Here is a 16114-nt window from a genome sequence, read left to right as displayed (position 1 = left end):
GACAAAACAGGAGGAAAGTACAATTGATAAGAAAACCAAATATTTAGAACTTCTGCAGTTATTGATGATCTTTTTGGGAAGCAATTTGATTTTAAATTTATGCCCATCTAAATAGTTAATCAATAAGTTAGTCCTGTATTGATTGAAATTGATGCCATTTATTTAAATAATTTATTTCAGTTTGTCTTAATATGTGCACCCAATTTTTCAGATATGCTGTCTACAGTAAAAGACGATCTAAAGGATCCTTTGTGTTCATTCATCTGTTTTTTTTTCTTTCTGTCTGATTGTTGGGGCTGTAAACCAAGTTGGTGTGTCTAAAAGTGTGTAAAGGAAACAGAATGAAAGGGTGCATGTGCGTACATGCACATCTTGCAGAGGTCATTACGGAGACAGATGACAGTAACAGTTGGCTCTAAACAGGAGAAGAAATAATTAGCTCTCTGAGTAAGAGGAAGCGTTATGTGTGCCTTAAAAAGAGGGAGCCTATTTTCTGGCCGACTTCAGTGTGAAAAACAGTCTGGCACTGAATGCCTTCATGGTTCAGTCCAAGTTCTGTGTAGCGACGCTAATACGGAGCCTTTCGGGAATGGTGACAATGTGTCCTAGTCTCTCTGTGTGATTTCCTGTTACACATTGTCGGTAGCTTCATATATTTCCTCTCAGTGTCTTCCTTAAGCTCAAATCAGTAAGTTCTTCTTAGTCAAAATCCTGCAAACTATTTAACAAGTGAGACCTAACTAAGGCTTTAACTGATTAGCAACAGATTATTAGCATGCAACAATGCCTAGTATAGAACAGGAATTGATGAGAAAATAAAAGCTGTTAATTGCCGTCTCTGTTTTGAGCTAGCATTGGTCACAGGAAGTCGTCTTGAAACTGAGAACTACTTGTAAGAAGACTTTAAAGAAGACTACTATTTTTGTTTGATCTGTAGTGATTGTTAGATTAGTTCCTAAAAAAAAGCATATAATTTTTTTTTTTCTTTTCATTAAATGTGTTACAACTTAAAGTTCCTACGAATTTTGGCTTACAGTAAATAGCATACAGTAATGTCCTTACTTTATTTAACATTCATGATTCCTTTGTCACATTGACAAGTCAACATATAGTCTGTGACATTCCTCAAATTCTGCCACCAGCAAAAACTAAGGTACCGGTAGTCTAATGCAAACAATGGTCAACATTTCATTAACTCTATGATGAAGAAATTTTAAAGAGTGATGTTACTTGATGCTCTATTTTCTCCCATCTACAATGTGTTGTTTTGCAGAAACCCACCAGTCATTAATATGTATTTAAATGTGTCTGATGTCAAAGGGCATCATGAGCTTGAAAAGCTGAGGGGATCATTATTCATCCTTGAGGTCATCTTCTTTCAGATGACCCTACTGCTGAATCGTGGGCCCAGTCTGTGCAGCTTGTTTTATTCATGAAGCTCATTTTCTTTTCCATTCTGCATAAGTTTTCTGGCCAACACTGGTTAGCTCACTTAGGTGAGTTTGAACTCGCATGAAAAATGTTTTTTCAATTGGCATTTCAGCCCTGATAGCTTCTGCTGCATCCATAAGCCTGCTGGCCTCTCCACCTCCCATTAAGCGTAATGCAGGGTGGAAATGTCTCTCTTAACTCGCTGAGCACCTCTCAAATCCCTCAGAGACCAATAGTCGAAAATGACAGATCGGAGGGCGCCTCGGCATGGCATTTAAGGCTGCTAACGAGATAAAGCGGCCGAGCTTGGCACCTCTCACCCGCTCGCTACTCCTCTGTCCTGCTTACTGTCATCTGTGCGGCTAAAGAGCTTTAGTGGTGAAGCCCGTGAAGTGGGAGCCACAAGCCGACTTGGCTTCATCCCTCCATTGCCCCCTCCTCTTACAAATCTCCCTTCTCTCCTTCTCCTTGCTTTAATTCCTCCCACCACTGGCACATAATTAAAAAGTGCTGGGCTCAGTGCCCAAGTGGCTGAAGGCTATGAGTCACTCCCCAGGCTTGGAAGAATGAGGATAAATCACCTGGGGGAGGAGGACTGGAACTTCTCTCCTCTTACACCTAGGTTCATTTGGGGGGGACCCTATTACCAGGCCCTCCAATTACCCTGTCCCACCGACCTGAATTTATTTGTGCTTCTCCCCCACCACCATAAAATTATAACTTGCCGTAATAATTTCTTGCTTGATGCAGTCCAATCCAAGGTTAATAGCTGCCTAGCTGACTTTGAGGAGGCTGAAGGATGCCGGCGCTCCAGTGCTCTTGTCCTCCCCTCTTACTCCCCATCTACCTCCTCTTGTTTAGCCCGTAAAAGTAGCGCAGACATTGGGGAGTGGAAGTGCCTGCAAGGAGTTATTGTCCACTGCAACCCTATTAATGGTCCCCCAAAGTGTTGTAAGTGTCATTCTCATAGGCGAGACTGTCATTAAGTCTCTGATCAAACCTTGAGACCCTCACTGTTTTACTGCATTTTGGGCCCTGAACCGTATACAATCTTGAGGGACCTCACAGAATAGATTTGCATCTAATGAAAACAGCTCAGTAAAGAAGAGTTCCCATTAACTGCTTATGAATAAAAGTTTAGTTTGTGGAGCTTGTGCAGCTAAACCCCTCAGGTCAAGGAAACTCTTGATCAAGGAGAGACCTCAGTTCATGTATGCTGTTTTGGATTATAAGGTAGAAAATTATTAATTTGCAGTTCTTGCAGTAATATGTTTTTGTTGTACAGTTAAAGTAACTTAGGCATTTAAACTAAAGCTGAAAAAAAATTACGTGCAAGAACTAACGTAGTCCTGCATGCTAGCCACAATAGCATAGCTATTATATCCATAAGATTCTTATTATATCATATTGATATAATAAGAATAAAAAACTCTCGAGGATTTCTTAAATCCCAGCAAGAAGGGCAAAAAGAAAAAAGCAAAATGTCACAACAAAATACCAGTAGAACTTAAGTGGATTTTAGAACAAATTATTTGGAAAATCTCACTTTTTACAATCATCAGAACAAAATTTAAACATTAATCTAAGTATACTGTTGGTACTTCCTTAGATTTTTAAGAGGCAAAGTTGCACTAGATACTGGTGATCAAACTGAGCGGTCTCGCATTGACTCAATGCCTATGAAGATCTTTTAGAAACTGCTTTTGCTGTTCATCAACATCTGAAAGGTTATCAGATCACATTTGAATGTTTTTAAGTCCACCATCCTATAGAGTGGTATATTATTCATGGAGCATTTAAGACAGCTGCCAATCTTCCCAGGGCTGGTTTGTTGTATTTTGGTTGTGCGTTTAATTGCATTGTCAGAGAAACTCTTAACACAGCCTTGTATAGGTCTCAGTTATTAGAAAGACTGAACAAATATGGCTTGTCTAGGACAGCCCAGTATAAAATCAATATGACTGTTAAGCATGATGACAAAGGGCTGATGACATGTCCTTCATATGTAGCCACAGCTTGCTGTCTCTGTGTTAAACATGAACTCATCTGTACATCAAGGCCGAATTCTACAATAAAATGGCTGAAAAAGAAAAGAATAGCATAGAGAACTATATTTCCCCTTGATCATCTTTGATTGTTTATCAGCAAAGCTGAAATATTTGAATTTATATTTTCCAATATTTTCAATAAATGCATCCAATATAATACTTCCCACTGTCTTTGTCAATGACATAGATCAGCTAGGGCTGCATGAGATTGAAAACTCTTGCATGTTATTAGTAAACAAAATGGTGACAAAATCAGTTGCAGACATGTTCCTATCTTCTTTTATCCTCTCTGTTTCTCTGTGCTTCCAACACTTTGTGACCTTTAGCATTATGGGCAATGCCATTTGTGTCCTGGCTGAATATCTGCTCCCAAGAAACTCTGTCCAACTGGCTAAATATTAGATTAGCATGGGAAAGTAAAGTTCATAAGACTTGGAATATACTACTAGCTGACAATATTTCACTCCAAATTGTTCTTTGTGATATAAAAAATGCAAACACTGATACTGTGATGACAATTTATTCGAGAGATATTATTCACCCTTCACATCAGCATTTAATTTGATGTACTTTTTTGAATTAATTAAAAATGAGATGTAGTATGGACATATGCTTTAATATATTGTATTGTAATTTTTATCATAAAATCTAATGTTTTTCAATGATTTACTAGTTTAAATAACTTATTGAAATACTCATCTTCTTTAAATGTTTTGTGGAATTGTCTTTGTGTTTGCAAAACAGGTACACAGCCTAAAGCTAATTCTGTATTGAGGGGGCCATGGCTTGGAAAAGTTTACAGTCACTTACTATAGACCACCTGACTGAAATGATGTGGTGGGACTTTAAGATATTTTTGACAGGAACAAATGTCTGCAAACTTCAATGAACTGAAGCAACGTAGTACATAAAAGTGGACCAAAATTTCCTCTACAATGATGTGAGAGACTGAAAAAGTCACACCGAAAAGGATTACTTAAAAGTTATTGCTGCTAAAGGTTGTTCTACTAGCTACTGAGTCATTAGCTTCTCTCATGACTGGATGAGTTTATGGGAGTTCTTCCATGCGAGTAACATTGCAGGGCTCATAAAAGATGGAGTGAAGTGTCCCATTCAGAATGGCTTGATCTGTTAAACCCTCTGAAGTGGAGCTGAGTTTTATATTGGTCAAAGCTTTGGTGGAGAGGATTTTGTGGGATGCTTCAGAATGCTTCTCCAGGGTAATTATATAAGAAGCATTCTAATCTCTCTCTTCAAGGAGAGATCTGAGGTCAGAAGTTCTTAATTAGGATGTTTACAGGAAGTTTGTAAAATATTCTAATTACTTTGTCTGCTTTAGGTTTTGGAAATATATGCAAACATGTTGTTATGGTTAGAAGGGAAAAACAAAAGTTCTCAAACTACCCAGAAATTGTTGTTACTAAGTTATTAAAAGATTAATACATTAAGACAATAGAGAAGCAAATAACAAGATGTGCCCACCCACATGTCCCTCTAAGCGTGTGGGATTTTAGGAAACACTTTTTTTATAGAAATATCTGGTCATTGTCTTAGCTATATTTGTTAAATAATGCAAGCAAGAAGTGTGTTAGTGATAACAAAATAACTGGAAGATATTTGCATTCCTTTAAAATGTGTAACTATTACACATTCTTTTTGATTTAAAAATTGACTCAAAAGATATTTGGTCAAACTTTTATATAAACTATTTGGTCGTCATTTGGTTTTAGTGAAATCACACAGAAATTTGTTTTTAAACATAGTTCATATCAATATCAAACTCAGTGGTTTTATGCAGTTAGCTTGGACTTCTTTATACAGGTCATTTCTGTCCAACAGGCATTATGAACTGGATTCAATTGATCTGTATTTAGATTTGAATTTCACTGTTTCGTTGAATGTAATCTGCTTATGTGATTTAATTATGTTGACAGGATTTTGACTTATAGCATTTTTCTGTGCATAGCTGGAAATTAGTTGGACCCATGTCTTTCGTAAAGATGAGATGTTGTGAATTATCCTCATGTAAATATGCTGAATTGAACATAATTTGGCATTGCAGTGAATCTTGAAGCCAAAAATCATCATATCACTTGCCTTTAAGGACAGTAGTTAAGCAAAGGAAATTGGAAAACAATACATTTTCAGTTGGGAAATTTATCAAGTTTGATTAATGAAGCTGAAGCTGTTGTGTCAATCTCAAGTGAGAAAAAATAACAGAATTTTGGTGATGTCATTAACCGGCTTGGAGGTTTTTTTTGAAGAAGTTATCCCATATCGATGGAGTAGATGGTGGTTTCAGAGACATTAAAAAATTGTTTATCCTTCCATAATAACCATAAAATGGTTTTCTTAATGACATAAATGACCAGATAAATAAAAGCTTTGCTACAAAACGGAGCAAATTAGACGTATAAAATAATGGTGCCATTAAAGCTAGAACATCATCTGCTCTTGAGGTTTAATTACAATACATGTCCTAATTCAAGTGTACATTTAAAGACCTCATACAGAGAAGTTGTTAGCAGCCCATTTAAATAACATATTATGGAATAAAACCAACAACTAATGAGTTTTTTGCAAATTTCTTTTTGGTGCACCTTGATTCTGTAACATCAAAAGCATGCATATTACTGTCTCAAATGCAGCATTGCTTCTAAAATGTATTAGGGGAAAAAAACCAACTAATAAAATGACATCCATTGCATCAAACAGGACATTTTTTTGGAATTATAGACGGTGAATGACATTTAGGTGGGTGTGAAGCAAATGTTTTTTTGTCACTGAGCCCATCTCTTACCTCTGCCTCTGCCTCTGTTTCAGATCCACATCATTGATTTTGATGATGAGAATAACATCATCAATAAGAATGTCCTCCTGCACCAAGCTGGAGAGATATGGCACATTGCTGCTAGTCCTGCTGATAAGGCTGTACTTACCACCTGCTATAACAAAAGTGAGTTCTACGGTTTCAATCTGTTACTTTTTGCTTCATTCATGCTCTTCTTATTGTGTTAATCTTATATTGCATGACCTCAGTTATCTGTAATACATGTGTGTTGGAGCCAAGTTGCTCTTTTAGCTGTGTTATGAGTCGAGCTAGCAACAACTCAACAATAAACAGGGCCTATTCAAGTGCAGGAGATGTTCTATGTCTTTAAACCTAAAGTTTTTTCTTAAAGCTGTTGTCGCAATGTTTCTTGTCTTTCCATGTATGGCATTTTGAAAACAACATGGATCTTATTTATATATATATATATACAGTACAGACCAAACGTTTGGACACACCTTCTAATTCAATGGGTTTTCTTTATTTTTATGACTATTTATAAGGCAAGAAATCCCACTTATTAACCTGACAGGGCACACCTATGAAGTGAAAACCATTTCAGGTGACTACCTCTTGAAGCTCATCAAGAAAATGCAGAGTGTGTGCAAAGCAGTAATCACAGTAAAAGGTTGCTACTTTGAAGAAACTAGAATATAAGGGGTATTTTCAGTTGTTTTACACTTTTTTGTTTAGTGCATATTTCCACATGTGTTATTCATAGTTTTGATGCCTTCAGTGTGAATCTACAATGTCAATAGTCATGAAAATAAAGGAAACTCATTGAATTAAAAGGTGTGTCCAAACTTTTGGTCTGTACTGTGTATATACTATATACTGTATATATATATATATATAAATAAAAACACAAGGAAATAAAGAAGATTTAGTGGAACTTACATTCCCTTAAAATGTATCCATCCAGTTTCTCTCTTTTGTGGGTTCTTAATTAAAAGGGACATAGACCAAGAAAATCTGATAATATTCCTTGTGTTTATACCTTAAAACTGCTTTTAAAATGACTGGGAACAATGTGAATAAATAAGTAATAGTTTTAAATGTTTTATTTCTGTCAATTCACAGCTTTTTTAAGCAATTTTTACTTAATTCATTCAAGCTGAACAGTGGTACAAATGTAGTTTCCATCATCAGTAATTATAGTTTAAACATGATGATGACACGTATCCTAGTTTTGTTTTTTTTTAAAGAGTAATGCTAAGCTAATATTTTTAGATTCAGAAAATAAACATCTCAATTACTGCCTTTTCAAGGCTAAACACAGAGTTCTGTGCAAGCATCATACTGAAGAAGACAGCCATGTCAAACAGGGACATGGGGTAAAAGAAGGTGGGACACGGGGTGGGTACCTCTGGGAAGGAGAGTCGTCTTTCACTCTGTGTCAGCCGAGTTCGGCACGCTTCAGCTCACAGGGTGACAGCCGCTCTGGACAGCCAAACACGCGCTGCTGCACACACCACCCACTCACATAAAATATATTTAATCATGAGCTCGCATACACATGAGCGTCACTGTACCATTTCCATACAGCCTTTCAGCGGCAACCAAAAACGTGTGAGCAGGCTTTTCTCCATAATGATTGCTTGGCCCATTACTCCAAAAGCAAGGTTGTCTAAAACCACTCAAGAACATCAGCCACGTGTTTCTTTTTAATTTGACAAATAGGCTTAATGCCAGTGTTTTTTAGCCCAGAAGCCGCCTACACACTGTCAATATCTACACCAAAAAGAAATTAGGCTGGTTCGCTCTCTGTCTGTGCTTGTGATTGGTTTTTACACTCCAGCTTGAAACTTTTACTCCAATTACTGCACCAGTTCTACATTTACTCTCCTGCTTCCAATTAGCAGCTCCAGCACTGGCATGGATGTGCCAATATAACTCATTTTAGATGTGTGATTAGCAGGAAAGCATGTCCACATCACAGCATATTAACAGCGGTCTGTCTCTCTTTCTGATCCTCACATTCAGGTGTGTTTTTGAGCTTTAATATCAGATCTGTGTCTCTGTGTTGTCTTCCGGTAGCCAGTGACAGCAGGGTGGTGTCCTGTGCTGCAGTATGGCGAATGCCCTCCAACTGGGACTCGGAAAGCCACGAGTCACCTGATGACTCTGCCCACAACCCTCAAACTCTGGAGCTGCTCTGTCATCTAGACGATAGTGCCCATAGAAATGCTGCCTGGTAGGTCTCACCTTGAACAGAGAAAGTTTTTTAAATCAAATTCTTCTTGTGTTTAAAAGGTAAACTATATTTGCTCTCATTCGTTACTTAATGGCTTTGTTTTAATATGTCTGTTTTTTTAAGGCATAAAGTATTTTCTACCACAATTTGGCAGACTTTCCTTAGTCTTTCTAAAAAGACTACATTTCTAAAAAGATATTGGTCTCAATTCTTGTTCTTTACTGTCGACAGAGCTCATTTATTCTTTTAGTTGTGTAGTTAGAAAGTCATTCCTTCTCTTCAACATGGTTTGTCTTTTTTTCTTTGAAGATATTACACATACAATTTACAACCAAAAGTCATGTAAAATCATGATCGTATTCTCAGAAATCCCATTAATCCAGATGGTTATCTACGTACAGGGAAGCTGTAGTGCTGAGTGGGTTGCAGCACCCCCTTGTGGATGACAGGTCATAGACATATTGAAAAATTTGCAAAAAGAAAAAAGAAAATCCACAAATAAAACTAAAAAAGCTTGCCCCTCAAAAATGTGATCACTGCCTACAGTAAGTCAGATTGAAAAAGCTTTCGGTTCTTCTCTATATGTTTTTGGTAACTAGCAAGTAAAAAAAATATTCGAAATAATTGCAAAATTTAGTCCGTTTTTCATCTACCTCAGAATTGGTTTGTTCTCCTCATTGTGTATGTCCATGGTCTGATTCATAAAGAGAAGTTGGCTCATTTCAACACGATACCATCGGTCGGATAGTTTACTGCAGTGGAAAAAGAATGTCAAATTACTCTGAACCAGCTTTCTGTGTGTTATAACGAAGCTCCAACTGTCTCACTCACTGTAAAACATATACAGTGCATTGCAGAGCCCTCTGCAGCAATGGAGCAACACATCCAGTTCTGCTGTTATCAGATGCCATGAAACTTGCGTATTATTCGTTGAAACACAATCACGGAGGATATTTTCGAACTATGTCAACCTGTGAAGTATATAAATAGACTTATCCAATAGGCAAATACCGAAACAGCCTTGTTTTCATTGAGGTTCAAGTTTGAGATGTCCTGCACCATAGGTAAGTGTCACTGAATGTTGAGGAGCCAGATGTTATGCTCTTCTTCACTGTTGCAAAAAGAGTTGTTTCACAACAGACATTCACATACACATCAGATATTTTTGTGTCATTGATCTAAAAGTTTTCTCCAAGAGAAGGGTGACTTTTCCAATGTCAAGGGTGAACCTTTCCAAATTTGGTCCCTATTTAATCACATAAAGTCAACATGGATGTGTCACCGTTGTACCCCCTGGAAGAAATGCTCAATGTTTAACCTCTATGGCTGATGGCTCACACAGTAAAACAAGCTCATCGGTTTATTAGGAAAACATTCAACATTCTTAAATACATTTTTCTCATTTGCTGTTTGGGTATGAATGGTTCATAAGTCGAATTTTAACCACAATCTTCTCTTATTCTGTGAGTGTCAGTTATGTGTTGGGCTGTCCTAGTTGAATAAATCTCAAAGCAAAGTCATCACTGAGCTCTAATCATAACTAATGTGCAGGAAGCAGCTGATCCCCATTTGTTGGATGGAACAGAGCGCCTGAGCAGGAGCAAAATGATGGTTAACTGCATCAAGTGCAGAAACACATTAGACACAAATATGTTTCCTTGATTCAAGTCATACAATGATAATACTATTGAGCATAAATCATTTGAGTGTATATTTTTGCTTTTTTATATATTACTCTTAAGTCCTAGATCAAACTTGTTTCAAAATCCAGAGGCCAAAGGTGTTTCCAAGAAAGACATTGTCTCTTTCCAGTTTGATTTCATGTCAGGAGAAATTTGTTTTCTTAGTCTGTTCACTTTCAAGTAGTAGGCCCATGCTTGCAGCGTAATTAATCTTTGTTGCAAAACTGATCTCTCTACTTCTTTTTTGTCACTGATAATTTTCTACATGTCTATTTGAAATTTTACCACTAAACAGTTATTTTCTATCAAGAAATCAATCCATTTTGATTGATGTATTTTTCTGGTGATACAGCATCATATGCAATGTCTTCAACTAAATATGAAAGTTCATGTCTGATTCTGAAGGAGGGTCTTTAAGAAAGGTGTCTTTTTAAAATAAAATAAAAACCATGAGAAACAAAGAAAAGGCCAATTTTGACATATTTATGTTTTAAACCTTTTAGATTTTTACGCTCTAAAATATGACATTTGGCCCTTAAGTTTAGAAGAACTTAGAAGACAGATTGACAAGCCTTTAGTTCCTCAGAAAGTGAACCAGCCATATACTCCATTATACTCTGAAATGCATCTCGTCTTCATCTCGGCTGCTTTTGTGCGCTTGTGTTATTATTTTTCTCTGGATCTGACTATTGACTGGCCCACATCTTGGATTTTAGTCACGGCTGGATCCTTTTGTCTTACAGTCAGAGCTGTTCGCCATAACTCACTGCCTATGAGAATGAAAATCGATGGTCATTCCGCTTTTTACTCCACCGTTCATCGTCTGCCTCATGATTGCTATCATTTTTAGACGCGCCAATCAGTTAGCGTACTGTAGCAGGTGTCTGCAAGGTAGAGATAAAGATTGGGAGGGAGGAGAAGCTGAGAGAAAAATGCAGAGATGTAAAATTTTTGCTTTTTGCTTGTTTTGTTGAGCTTGTTTCTTAATCATTCCTTTCAAGTTCTGTTTCAGGGTAAAGACTTGTGTTTTTTAGGGTTAAAATTAAAGTTACAAATATTTTACTTTTGCTAGGGATCAGAAAACCTAATTATCTTTGTGTTTATGTGTGAGAGACCAGGTCAGATGACGCTGTGGGGGTAAAGATTGATGGTTGTGGGCACCACCATCTCAGCGCCCCGAGAGCTATAACCCTCACAAGGGCATCACACTGTGCACATGCGGTCTATATGTGTGTGTTTCTGTTTTGTTGGGCTGTGAATTGGATGCTGTGAAGCCTGCACCCTATGCTGTGCACTATTGGCTTCCCTAGATGGATGGCTTTGGTGTGCCGCCCGCCTCCTCCATTTCTCTACAACATGCACACATCCTCTCTTGTTCTGATAATACTGGCAGCTCGCACCAATCTGTGCATGCTTGTGTGTGAAAAGACAAAGAGTTTGTGTTTTAGGGAGTTTTATTTTTACTTTATTTTTGCGTGCATGTTTGTCCACCTGCTCCATGTGTGTTTGCATCCACTGTAGCGTGTCGGCCTGTTTAGCTCACGCGTGCTGTCCCTTCACTCCCGCTAACAATAACCCTTTCGCCTTCCTCAAAAATCCCCTCATTGTTTGGGCGAGCAAACATTTGAGCCTGTGCTCCGTTGTGAAGCGTGTGCCGAATAAAAATGCTGGCAAAATTTGTGTGTGTGTGTGTGTGTGTTTATGCGTTCTCCATGGCGGTTTTTGCCCTCTTATTCCTCTTTGTGCACTTAGTTTCGATTGGGAGTCTTGCCAGTTGACCAAATTGATTCATGTGGAGCCATTTGAGCCAATCAGCACGCTAGGAGGGAATGGCAGAGCGTAAAAAATAAAAATAAAAAAAATTCTAAAGATGGAAGAAGATGGCTATGGTACAACTGTGTATTTGGTCATAGAAACATGTGTTCTCGTTTTTGAGCAAAAGTTATTTCTCTTTGGTTGTACTTGTCTTGGGCTTCTTTTATTACTTTTTTTGCAAAAAGATCACAAGTTTTGGTCTGTCTTTATTCCTTGTCATGCACAAGAGTGTATTGCATAAAGTAGGATGTATTATTGTATTAACAAAACCAGAGTTTTCTTAACAATATCCAATTTCTGCTGTTGTGTAGAGAACAGGTTGTTTTAACCAGGTTATTTACAACATATTCACCTTGTCTTCATTTTTTTTTTTAAATTGCTTACTATTTTTGACTTACTCTCATCAGTCCACAAAACTTGTGAAAAACCTGTCTTCACATATTTCTTGCGTGCGTTAGTGTGCCTTTTTTAGTGGTGGTCGGGTTTCAGCTTTCCTTACCTTTGCCATTTCTATGAGTTCAGAACATCTTGTTATATGTACTACAGATATGTTGTAGTTATGGCAGAATTGGAATTTTAGGGGTTCCTGGTAGCTCTTCTGATATTTAGTAACTTTTTCTTTTTTAATTTTCAGACTCAGTTAAACCTTTGTTTAGGCCTATTTTGCCTTAAGGAAAGAATCTGCCTAATAATTATGAACACCTTGATATAAGGTGTTGACCTCCTTAGGCAACACTGGAATTGTCTCTGAGTAAATTATCATCCAAGCTCTGTTAATAGGAGCCATAACTGTTTAAATAAGTTAAATTATTTATTTCATAAAGTATAAAATTCTTGCAATAATTCTGACTTTTCCACCATACAAAGAGCTCAACAGTGCTACCAAAATCCAAATCCTTCAGTGTTCCTGAATGAACACAATGAGCTTGTTTTTATGTTTGGATTTGACCTTCTCATCTCAATTCTCATGATAGAAAATGTTCTGTCTGATAACCTTCAAACTCTGCTACAATAATGCAATTTTATTTTTCAGAAACTTGATTCGCAAAATCTTGAGAAAAGGAAATTAAGAAAATAAGAGCCACACATAGTAGTTTTCATAAACTTCATTTGCATACTTGCAAAAGGTGTCACTTAGTTTAGCATTTTTTACTTGGTGTGCCTGTTAAATCCTGTCCAGAAGGAGGAGAGCCACACCCGATGTGTTTGTCTTGTACATACTGGGATTTAACTTGTACGCATGCAAAGCACAGCATAAAAGGAGAACAATCTGAAGAGCAAGAGACATATAGAAAGACAAAGAGAGAGAGAAAACTGCATCCCTTCCCTCGACTTAGATGTATGGGGTTGTGAAACCCCCACAGCTCTCCCTGACAGTATTTACATACTGCTTCAGAAGCTAGCTTGTTGCAACACTCAAGGTCAAATGCATGTAACTTACAATGTTCAATAAGAAAGAAAGCCGATATTAGACACTGCTCAGTAATTGTCTCCGAAGCTCTGCTATTGCATAAGATAATTGATACTTTGGGGAAAAATGTGATGTGCAAATCCCAAAGTGGTGAGTATGTTTTAATTGGCCCTATGGTGTCCTGATGAATGTGTGTTTTTGCATCAGTGTCAGGGAGAAGGTAGCAATCTGTTGTCTTATTTTAAGGTTTCTGTGTTAGCAGTTGTTTGCACATAGGCTCATTCCTTGCTTGTTTGGCACCTGCTGTTCCGTTTTTAAGATGGGGCTGTAGGTGTTGGGCTTGTGCTATTCTTGGTCCAATGTTCACCTTTAGTGAGTTATAGTAAGAATCCATTTTACCAGAAGAATCTTAAAAACTTCACAAATTTCTATGTAGTTATTACCAGTCACATAAATACAGAACCCATATCTGTCTTTTTGAATTTTCTTTTAGACCACCACAAAGTGCTGCACGACTTTAATGTGTAGTGGAAAGAAAACCAAGCTTTCTTTTCTTTTTCAAATAAAACCATAAAAAGTCTGGGTGTCACTGATAAAGGTAAATCTATCTGTGAGTAATTTATTCTCAGTTTGCATGGACTTGTTCTTTAAACATAATGAAAAAACAACTACATTAATAACTTTATTTTAACAATGAATGTCTGTGTCCATCTTTAGCCAGTCTGTTTCTCAAACAAACCCCTTCTTTGAAATTGGCAGGTTTGACCCCAACAGTTTGTTTCAGATTAAGTTCTGGCTCCTGAAATCCTAGTTTTAAAACTAATATTAACTACTGGTTTTTGCTAATAAAATATTTTTGGGGTTGAGTCTTGGCATAAATATTCCTTTGTCTTCTGAAAATGAATTAAAGTAAATGTGATACAGCCCTAAAGGCGAATAAGTTTGCATGCTGGGTGTGTTTATGTCTGTGTTTTTGCATCCAGAGTCCATGACTGTTTGCTCCTCAGGAGGGCAGTAAAAGCTGTCCCTCTGCAGCCTTAGATTTACAGTCCTAATAAACACAGCTCCGTTGCCCCTCCTCTACTTCTCCCAATCCCTCCAGCGCTCTGCTTCGCCTCTTCTAATGGCGCTATCTATATTTGAAACTTGGATTCAGTCCAACACCAAACTCTAACTTGGTCATTTGTTTTATCTCTCTCAAACACTCTCCTCGTCTCTCAGACATTAGCATTGTTGTGGCTTCTCCAGGTTGACAAATGAGTTCAAGAAAATGAAGTGTCTAATTGATGAACTTCCTAAATAAATGGCATCATTTACTAAGCGTCTCACGACTCTGGTTTTATAGCTGTGTCAGAATTAGACGACCAAACCTACAAATAATCCAAATTTACACTGCATTCAGCCCAGATTGAAACATAATTATCTTTTAAAATAAAAATTATAACATTAAATTAACACTGGAAATAGGAGCATTTTTATGACTATAGTTATATTTGACTCGTTTGAAGGTCTCGGTCTTGGTAAGACTGGGAGTTAAAGAGCTGCTTTGTCTGTTGAGTTCTTCTGTCTTGTCACTGTTCCCATCTTTATTTAGCTATCTGAACTAAGAGAAATGAAGAAAAGTACAGATGTGATCCAGTCGCCAACAAGGGAGCAATGAAAAACTCAGCAAGTGGCCCTGTGCTCATAATATATGCTTTAAGTAGAGCACAGTGAGGACTCGCGGCTCCACGAGGCATGCAATAAAGAATCAATACTCTGCAGACGGTTGTATGCAGGGAGCGATCAAAGTAAAGTATGCAGTAAAAACTATTTTTTAGCTACGGTGAAGCAGCCACGTGTCCCACTCTTGTGGCATTAGATTGACAGAATTGGGCTGCAGGATTTGCCAATGAGTAGTCTCTCATTTATACAAGGTTGTCACTTTTATTGGCAATGAATTTACTTCTCCTACAGAATAATCAGTGAAGACTGCAGCAGAAGACTGAAGACTGCAGCAGGTGAGATGCATAATAGCCAGCAACACAAATCTGATCTGGACTGTTCTACTTGGAACTGGGTAAAATATGCATAGGCCCCAGGTCAGTCAACTCCATCCCCCTTTCACTAATTTGAACTCTCATTTTAGGCTTTGCTGTGGAAAGAAACTGTAGCCCTGCAGAGAGCAATGAGGGGGGTGGGAGCAGCACATATATGGGATTGATTGAGAGCGCTAAGGCCCTCCTTCTGGCTCTAATTGGTTGTTTCTGACCAAGTGGTATATATTTGTACACATGGCAGTAGGACCACAGAGAGGAGGCAGGGGAAATCAATTTTTATCATATTATACTTTCATACTATATTATACACTGCCTGGCCAAAAAGAAAGTCGCCACCTGGATTTAACTAAGCAAATAGGTACAAGCCTCCTATTGGATAAGTACTGGATAGGCGATTATCTTTCAACTGGCAACAAGTTATTTAACCCCAACTGATGCAATGAGTAACTCCTCATTTCTTAAACAACCATGGCAAAAGACACATCCTGTGGTCGTGGAAAAGACGTTAGTCTGTTTAAGAAGGGTCAAATCATTGGCATGCATCAAGCAGAGAAAACATGTAAGGAGATTGCAGAAACTACTAGAATTGGGTTAAGAACTGTCCAACGCATCATTAAAAACTGGAAGGATGGTGGGGAACCATCGTCTTCCAGGAAGAAATGTG

At 37.7% G+C, this 16114-nt stretch overlaps 1 protein-coding gene across 1 annotated transcript in view; it reads left to right on the top strand.

Annotated features, from left to right (window-relative positions):
- eipr1 (EARP complex and GARP complex interacting protein 1) overlaps positions 1-16114 on the top strand; it is a 52517-nt gene that overhangs the window by 1848 nt on the left and 34555 nt on the right. Inside the window, exons 3-4 of the mRNA XM_032546834.1 lie at positions 6303-6435; positions 8347-8503. Coding sequence (XP_032402725.1) covers positions 6303-6435; positions 8347-8503 — 290 coding nt within the window. The remainder of the gene's footprint in view (positions 1-6302; positions 6436-8346; positions 8504-16114) is intronic.

The sequence above is a fragment of the Xiphophorus hellerii genome, chromosome 19 (genome assembly GCF_003331165.1).
Source record: "Xiphophorus hellerii strain 12219 chromosome 19, Xiphophorus_hellerii-4.1, whole genome shotgun sequence".
Classification (NCBI taxonomy): Eukaryota; Metazoa; Chordata; class Actinopteri; order Cyprinodontiformes; family Poeciliidae; genus Xiphophorus; species Xiphophorus hellerii.
The sequence above is the reverse complement of the archived record's forward strand: the minus strand, read 5'-3'. Positions and strand labels throughout refer to the sequence as shown.